The sequence below is a fragment of the Populus nigra genome, chromosome 9 (genome assembly GCF_951802175.1).
Source record: "Populus nigra chromosome 9, ddPopNigr1.1, whole genome shotgun sequence".
NCBI classification, from domain to species: domain Eukaryota; kingdom Viridiplantae; phylum Streptophyta; class Magnoliopsida; order Malpighiales; family Salicaceae; genus Populus; species Populus nigra.
Window position 1 is genome coordinate 17056263 of NC_084860.1, and position 9294 is coordinate 17065556.

Genomic DNA, 9294 nt, shown 5'->3' on the forward strand with positions numbered 1-9294 from the left:
TTATGTTTTGACCAATCAAGTCCTTATGTCAGAATCGTTAAGACTAACGGTCATCACTTGACATCGTATATTCAGGTTTTGCAAAAATATGTATTGACGTTCGAAATTTGACAATTAGTTTTAACTATTCAATTTAAAAAAAGGAATTAATTGTTTAAAAAATAATAGTTCAAGGATACAATTGATCAAATTGATAGTTTAGTCCTTATTTTGCTAAAATCCCAATAATTTATGATGGATAAAATAAGTGCTCTTTAACCCTCGTATTGTCATATGACCACATCTTCTAGTCCTCTACCTTTAAAAAAGAGGTCAACCCATGTGGATAATTTGGTAATTTGACAATCTCAATCATGAAATAGATAAAAAACTATAAAGTGTATAATAATATTCAAAAGTTTATAATATATATTCTATGTTTTATTTTCTTCCCATTTTTGGTTCTTCAATTTTGTAGTAGGAAAAGGGAAAAGAAAAGAAAAGAAATGCACCACCACTTCAATTCCTAGCTTGATTCTCACTTGTGAATAATTTTAACCAAGTAAGTTCTTCTTATGACTTTTAATTCTAATTTCAATAGTAACAAATTTTTATATTCCTTTGGATTGATTTCCAAAAATATTTTTTTTCGTAATTTTTATTATGGTTTATATGCTAATTTAGACCATATAGAAACTCTATTTATTTTTCTTAGGATTAAGAGATTTATGATCTATAAGGAAAGTTTTCAAAGCCCAAGCAGCACCATGGTCTAAACAGTTTTCAATTAGCTGTATTTGTATCCTTTCCATTTGAATTTCATTTTTTTGGGCTAAAATTCTTTAGGGTTTTGTGTTTTATACACAAAAGTGAAGTAAAGTTTGTATCTTTTCGTGTTTGGAAAGTGATTATTTTGTGATAAAGATTGTATCTTTTTGTGATTACAAAAAAAGGGTTTTTGTTTATGTTGTGATTTTGATTGAAATTCTGTGATTTGAGAAAGAATGGAGTCATCAAGGAGTTGGTTTAAGATATTTAAGCAAGGGAGTAGTAATTCAAAAAAGAAAGAAGCTGCAGCAGAGAGTGTAAAGAAGAATAATAATGGTGGTGTCGGTGTTGTTAGTAGTGGTGGTAAGCCACCAATTAATGATGCACCTTCACATGCTACAAAGCAGAAAGTGGATGCAGCTAAACAGTATATTGAGAATCATTATAAAGCTCAGATGAAGAATTTGCATGACAGGAAAGAGAGGTAATTTTGAATTTTTGGGGTTTAAAGTTTTGTGCTTTCTGGTATTTAGTTTGATTTATTGTGTTTTGGAACATTTTTTTTATGTGGGTTTGTTGGTGTTTTTAGAATAATTTAGAACGTTATGTTGTTGTGTTATTTTGGTGTTTCTTTTTAGGTTAGAGTAGTTGTGTTGGATACTGACCGGATAATCTGACATGGGTACCGGTACTTAGGCAAATCGAATGCGCGGGGAAATTAAATGAATTTTGAGAATATAGATTGAATGTGTTAGGTTAGTCGAATTGGGTGGTATATGTGGTTCGGGGTTTGGATTTGTTGGAGTTTTTTTTTGTAGTTAAAATGGTGTGTTGGTCAATGTAGGAGATGGATGTTGGAGAGGAAGCTTGCAGATGCGGATGTTTCTCGGGAAGAACAGATGAATATACTGAAGAAGTTTGAGGAGAAGGAAACTGAGTATATGCGTCGTCAAAGACATAAGATGGGGGTTGATGATTTTGAACTTTTGACCATCATTGGCAGGGGTGCATTTGGGGAGGTGTTTCTCCTTTCAATTTTTTTTCTTAAGTTATTGTTTCTTTGTTGCATTAGAAGCAGTTTGATATTTATCTTATCCAGTGCCTTTCTTCAATTATGAATGCAATGATTTCTTTTATATAGCTGTATGATTTTTGGCTGTTCAGAAGTCTTGAGTGTAGAAAAATAAATTTTATGCTAAAAAACTTAGAAGTTCCGTCTTCATTCACTATTCGTGTTGATGAGCTGATTTATATTATCTTCTTGGGGCTGACAAGATAACTTTTCATTTCTCTTTCAGTCGGTCAAAAGTTGTTTTGAGGAAATTTTCATATTGTTATTGTTTTGAAGTTTTTAAAATTCTGTCCTTCCTGTTCTTTTGCCATTACCTCTTGCCAATGAACTCCATATAGTTATATTATTGTGATTACATGTGCAATATTCATCCAGAAGTTGATAATTTCACTAATGGTGCATATGTGGTCACTATAGGTGAGACTTTGCAGAGAAAAAACTACTGGCAATGTGTATGCAATGAAAAAGCTCAAGAAATCCGAGATGCTTCGTAGAGGACAGGTTTGTCGCTGTGGTGCTTCATTCAGATCAATGTATTTTGACAATTTATTTGTCCAATCTACTTTATTTTCATTTGGTGGTGCTGAATTTTGTTATTCTCACCTACTAGTTGCATTATTGGCCAAACATGCTCCACAGTTTTTCAAAAAATGCTTAAGATTGATGTTCATTGCGGTCTTCACTACTTGCTTGTAAAGTTGTGTCAGCCATATCATTTATAGGAAATGCTATAAAGAAATGAACTGCAGGCTTGATGAAGAAATAGGTGTCTTTTGAAAAGAAAAGTAAAGTTGTACCCTGTTCAATATTTTTTTTTTTATCAATGGGATTGTCATGGAAACTTCACTACTAAACACCAGATATCTCATCTAGTTGGTCCTATGAGGAAGATTCATCCCTATTTGCACTTTCTCTCCTTTCTCATGCAGGTGGAACATGTTAAAGCCGAAAGGAATCTCCTTGCCGAGGTTGACAGTACTTGTATTGTCAAGCTCTACTGTTCCTTTCAAGATGATGAATATTTGTATCTTATCATGGAATATCTCCCTGGAGGTGACATGATGACATTGCTGATGCGCAAGGATACCTTAACTGAGGACGAGGCCAGGTTTTATGTTGGGCAGACAGTTCTTGCAATTGAGTCTATTCACAAGCACAACTACATCCACAGGTTTCCTATTAATCTTTTGATGCCTTTTGTTTCATTAGTTCTGTCTCTGTTATTGGGTAGACATGGTTTATATCTATGTGGAACTGATACTATGTTTATCTGCATCGAATACAAATGCTCCTCATATATTTAATACTGGGAAGTGGGAACTCATATATTCACATTTTCTAACAAAGAAATTGGCTTTCAAAATTAATACATCCTGCATGTTCCTTAACATGCTTCAGATTAATGATTAGGATTGCCTATTTGGTGGTTCAAAAAGGTGAGTGCTATCATAAGTACAAATATAGGAAGCCTTATGAGACATGTTTTATTAATGCTTCAACTGGGAATGCTTGCACGGTTGCACCATCAAGTTGTCATGAGGCATACCTGCAAGAACATTTACCATTGATAAAGATTGATGTAGACATTGAACAGTTGAAAATGAAATGTATATATCAAATCCTTACTGTTTTGGTGCCCTGGTGAACATATTTGTTTCATATCCATTTTTCTTAAGCTATATCGATGATATGCTGACTTTGTAGTTGTTATAGAGAACATATCTAGTGGGTGGTATTCCTGACCAAGTTTTTTTTTGGCCTTTTTCTATGGAATATGTATTGCTGTTGGTGTATTATTAGCTGTCTTTTAGTTGCAAAAATGTTTTTTTTCCACGACTTGTAATTTTGTGCACCTTTTATTTTCATATTGCTTTAAAATTTTCATCTACACACTTGCAATCATGTATGTTGAGAATCTATTCTTACCTCTCTATAACAGGGATATTAAACCTGATAATTTGTTGCTCGACAAAAATGGCCATATGAAGCTTTCAGATTTTGGGCTGTGTAAGCCCTTAGACAGCAGTAGCTTTCCAAATTTTAGGGAGGATGATTATGCAGGTGGAAGGAACTTGAAACCTTCAGCAGAGGGCACTAAACCTCCTATGCCAAGGCGGACACAGCAGGAACAGCTTGTTCACTGGCAGAAGAATAGGCGAACATTGGTATGATCTCTCAGCTATATTTACGATTGCATACAGCTTCTCTGCAATTGGTAGAAACTATGTTTTCTGGATAATTTAATACTGAGATTTGCCTTGATAAAACAATAAACAGCACCAATTGATGGATGCCATTATGCATTTCTGCTTGCTGTCTCTTTCATTTTGGAATTATTTTGTTACAGTTAATTTATATGGTTTTCAAAATTGAAACTTGTTTCTTCTAAAAATTTGTAAGCAGTTAACTGAAAGAAATGAGTTATACTGATGCTTATATTATTTTGCTATATACTTTAGTTTGGAAGCTGAAAAGACCCATTTAAATCTTGATATTTTCATGTCATTTATCGCAGTTCTGCTTTCAAGTTTTTCTCATATGTTCAGTTCTTTCATGTATTAATTTTCATATTTTGCTTTTCAGGCATATTCAACGGTTGGCACTCCAGACTACATTGCCCCGGAAGTATTATTGAAGAAAGGCTATGGAATGGAGTGTGATTGGTTAGTTTCCTTACCAATGGCATGCTTGATACATTCTATTTTTTTTTTCCTCTTGTTAATTAATATGTCTATTAGGTGGTCTCTTGGGGCAATTATGTATGAAATGCTTGTGGGATATCCACCTTTCTATTCTGAAGAACCTATGTCAACATGTAGAAAGGTAAGAAAACTTTTTTCATCTATTAGAGACATACCTATGTATCAAGCATGTGTGTATGTGCCCATGCATGTGTTTGTGCACATGAATGCATGTTTATGTAGGTAGATTTTTTTATTAATTTTTCTAAAGGTCTGAATAAAAATGACATGAAAATGTGACTTTAAGAAAATTTTCTCTGCTTAATAACAAGATACTGAAAGTCTAAAAGTACAGCAATCAATTTAGTTTATTCTGCATGCCACTACTTATGGATGGCAGCACATGTCACGCTCCTAATCTCAACCCTTTTCATCTAGCAGGACAGTAAGAACATTTATTTCCCCACGTAAAAAAGCATTTTAAGGAAGTAAACATATTGCAGGAGTTTACATGAGAAAAGGGGATAAATTCTGTACATGACAGGAAGGATTTTAGTTATTGCTCTAATGTCTGTCTAGTATCTGGACTGGCAGATGTGGATCCTGATATTCTGATGTCACTAGAACACCATTTGGATCACTGACAGTGGTTATAAGATAAAAGTGAAAGCAACCTGGTCGTTTTTAGTGTCCTGCAGGATGATTTTTGCAAGGAATGTGCTTTTGAGAGACATCACATCTGCATAACTCAAGAACCAAGAGAACTTTTGAAATAAGAAGACATGAGAAAACTTTTGATTAACTTAATATCAAATCCTGTACCGTAGAATGATCCTTCTACTGTGAAAGATAATATGTTGAAACATGTTTATTTAAGAATTTCTTTAATCTTAGAAAAAAGATCTGAAACATGGAAAATAAAAGAAGTCTGTTTTGGTAAAAAGCTTTTATTATAACTCCATTAAGGGGCTACTTCTGTGTTAGGTCTGACTCCCCACATGAATTAGTTTTGGATCTTGATTTACTTTGAATACGTACAAGCTTGTTCTGCCGTTGATTAATTTATCTTGTCCTGTCATCTTATTGATAGGATTACATGTCTTTTTCCTCTGAATTGAAATTAAATGTATATTTTTTAATATCATGTGATGGTTTGCTGCTGTATTTGATTGAATAAATTTTATCAAACAATGGTCAATTGATCCATTCAGATTGTCAATTGGAGAAATCACTTAAAATTCCCTGAAGAAGCTAAGCTGTCTGTTGAGGCTAAAGACCTTATCCGAAAACTTCTATGCAATGTAGAACAGAGGCTTGGGACCAAAGGAGCTCATGAAATAAAAGTTAGCATATTTAAACCATTGTTTCCCCTTTAGTTGAATTCCTGAATCCAGGGATGACATATTTGTTTCTAAAACATGCGTTTGACTTGTTTACACCTCAGTCACACACATGGTTTAAAGGCACCGAATGGGACAGATTATATCAGGTAGAAGCTGCATTTAAACCAGAGGTCAAAGATGAGTTAGATACGCAGAATTTTGAAAAGTTTGAAGAGGTAAGGAATGGCTGTAAATCTGTGACTTGGTTCCTTTGTTGAGAGGTATCTTTGCTGTTTTCTTAAGGGAATGATGATTGGTGTTCGCTATGCATTTTGATCTTGCTGGAATTTGTTTCATGTTGTTTTTGTTTTTGCTGCTGCTTTTACTCTCAGTGACAATTGACATGTTTGATAAATCCATGTATACAGCTGGGGACCTCTCAATCTTCATCAAAATCTGGTCCGTGGAGAAAGGTAAGCTTAAACTTTTCATAAATCATAACATGGATTCGTGTTCCTTTCAGTAAAATTTATTTTTGCTAGCCTCTGAATTCAGAGTGCAGTGCAAGTTCAGTTTGATACTGAAAATGTAGTGCCATGTGATTCACACCCATTCTGTACTATGCACTTGCTATTTCAATGACACTAAAATCAAAACCGCAATAGCTTTTCCTGAATGGTAGGATTATTGCAAGATTGGAAGCATATTTCTCAGTTAGGAATTTTCCATACTCATACTTTCCAAGTACTTGGTAGAACACTTTCTGCAACTTGCATTGTCCTATGCTGAACAAAAATATATCGGGAATGCTCACTGTTTTGACTCCTAGATTGACATTTCATTTTATGCTATGGTGGAGTATTGTAGTTGTTCATCCTGATTGCATCTAACGAGTTTTCTGTCTTGCCTCTTTTACCCGTGATAACATTTCTTCCTACCCTGATATTGTTTTCTATATTCTATGGAACATTGGATAAATGAACTCACTAACTTTTGTTTTTTATTTGCAGATGCTTCCATCAAAGGATGTGAACTTTGTTGGTTACACTTACAAGAATTACGAGATTGTCAATAATGATCATGATATGCCATCCGTCGGTCTGTGTATCACCCTGAGGACTAGGATAGCTTGATTCCATGTTTAGAAAATCTTTTATTAGGACTAACAGTCTTCATTTGTGTTCTTGAATGCAGAGTTGAGGAAAAAGAGTACTGCACCAAAGAGACCAACTATCAAGTCATTATTTGGTACAAACCACAGTCTACCCCCCTGAATCTCAACCTCCTTTGGGTTCGATCTACTTTCTCTAACTCCCACTTTACCACGCCTTTTGCAGAAATACCTGATTCTTCTGACCAGCATGCTCAAGGAAGCTTTCTAAACCTCTTACCCACCCAAGTCGAGGTATCGGAAAGCCCTGAATTATCTCCGCGGTCCACTCGAACTTCACAACACCATCACAACCACAAGCCTATAAGAAGATAGTAGAAGAGTACACACTTGAGCCGTGATTTTTTATAGTTGCTGCAATTGATTTGGAGGGTTTTCATTTCTTGTAATGCAAATCAGGAAGAAGAAAATGTTAATGCAATATATGTATGTTGTATCTAGCGTTGATGCGCCTAGTAGAAGAAATGATTTCTTGTATAGTCAACTAGATAAAAGAAAGATTAGGGCAAAGTAACTTGTAGTCTTGTCAGCTTCTTATTCTCAAATTCTTTCCTTCAGGGTATAGTTCATGGCCTCAGCCTGTGTTGACTCTATCGAATCCACTTCTACTGTAGAATAACAGAAGTAAATTCTTACTATCAGTTGATGTGATTACTAACTACAATATTCACTCATTTTGGCATCAATTCCTTCTAGTGAAGAAAGAAAGAAAATTCTTAGCATTGAATTTTGGTATGTTCAAGCCTCGTAGACGAGTTTTAGTCTTAGGTTAGGGTTTTCTTTTTGTCTTCCTAGGTATCTTCGAGGTTTTGTCGGGTGTCAAGACAGGAACTAAAGACAGGAACTAAAGTAGGCGTTTGGTGCAGTAGCCCAATATTGGTTTGGCCCAAGTCATAGGTAGAGGAAGAAGCACTCTCAAATAGAGTTTTTTTCTTCCAATCATTGATTTTTGAATTTTGTATTTGACGATCCATCTCTCTCATCAATATATCAAAAGGAGCTTAATTTGAAGAACTAGTTCCAGACAATTTGCTTGACAAAAACAGAGAATCCATGCCACCATTTGCATCAAACAGCTAGCTTTGCTACATCTTATGCCATACGGTGCCCTGATTTCTAGCCTAATTGTTTTTTATTTATAATCCCAAGGGCCTTAATTAATGATTGAGAAGAAGATCTTGCTATTTCCCAAGCGATAAAGTGGATGAAAAACATAAAAAAAAAAAAAGAGATGTGAATGCATGACTGGTTTTCTGAACTTGATCTGCACTTAAAGGGCCTTAGGATCGATCTCAGAGAGAGAGAGAGAGAGAGAGAGATCCCCCATTTAATGCCCTAAAGATTGAGAGTAGAGTAAATTATACCACATGGGTAAGGGTCACATGCCACACAATCCAAGGGCTTAATTATCCATAACCTTTATTTAAATATTAACCTTATTATAAATTAATTAAGATGATGGTCTGCCTGTTTCCAATGTGCATATATAGCATGGATTCCTATGTATATTATGGTCTCATGTTCTCAAGATTGTGATCTTCATCAAAAAAAATAAAAATGGCTGGCTTGGATTGCATTGCTTTGTGAAGAAGCTTGATATTAATATTACAACAACTAGTACTAGTTGTTGCTTTTATGGTTATAAAATACAGCTCGACTTGAAATTTAGGTTGTTAGTTAAATGATTAACTTGAATTAACTAGAGTTAAATAAAAATTTTATTGTTTTAAGTGTTTTTTTTATTGTTAAAAACAGATAAAAACACATCCTTTTAATTTATTTTTTTTAAAAAAAATTAAAACAAGTCTCTCTCTAAATTTTAACTAGAATCTAGATAATAAGCACCGTGAATGGTGGTGAGAAGTAGGAACCCCACTTATATTGGCTCATGGTGCCATGAACACAATTTTTTACTTAATTTGGAGGTTTATTTATTATCATATATATTTACATATGTATTTTGGGGCATCGAGAAATAATAATTATCTCTCCCTCAACATTTACAGATAGATTAATGATTTTGTTTTTTGATCTCATGAATATACGTGTTCATAAAACAAATTAATATCAAAAAAGCAAAACACATAATCAAGACTTTGATTACTATTTGATATGGGTTTTTACTTTGATTATATATAAAATTTAGTGTTAATCATGTAGCATGTTTTGAATTGGTTTTTATTTTTTCTTGTTCTTATTAATCTTGTTATTTTTTTAATATATTTTATTTATCATTGAAATTCTAATGAATTTAATATGAATTTTAATATTTAAGACACACGAGAATATATGAATTAATAA

General features: G+C 33.8%; 1 protein-coding gene across 3 annotated transcripts; it reads left to right on the forward strand.

The window, feature by feature from the left end:
• Positions 1 to 381: 381 nt before the first annotated feature.
• Positions 382 to 7634, forward strand: LOC133703478 (uncharacterized). Of its 3 annotated transcripts, none has more exons than XM_062128030.1 (14): positions 382 to 541; positions 983 to 1231; positions 1592 to 1766; positions 2237 to 2320; positions 2749 to 2990; positions 3759 to 3984; positions 4403 to 4482; positions 4558 to 4642; positions 5712 to 5843; positions 5945 to 6058; positions 6251 to 6295; positions 6833 to 6920; positions 7017 to 7070; positions 7160 to 7634. In XM_062128030.1, the coding sequence occupies exons 2-14, from the start codon at positions 984 to 986 to the stop codon at positions 7306 to 7308; spliced, it is 1722 nt and encodes a 573-aa protein (XP_061984014.1). In that variant the 5' UTR covers positions 382 to 541; position 983; the 3' UTR covers positions 7309 to 7634. The 3 variants fall into 3 exon arrangements, with proteins under 3 accessions (XP_061984014.1, XP_061984016.1, XP_061984015.1); XM_062128031.1 differs by having other exon boundaries at positions 418 to 541; positions 979 to 1231; XM_062128032.1 differs by lacking the exons at positions 5712 to 5843; positions 5945 to 6058.
• Positions 7635 to 9294: the final 1660 nt, after the last annotated feature.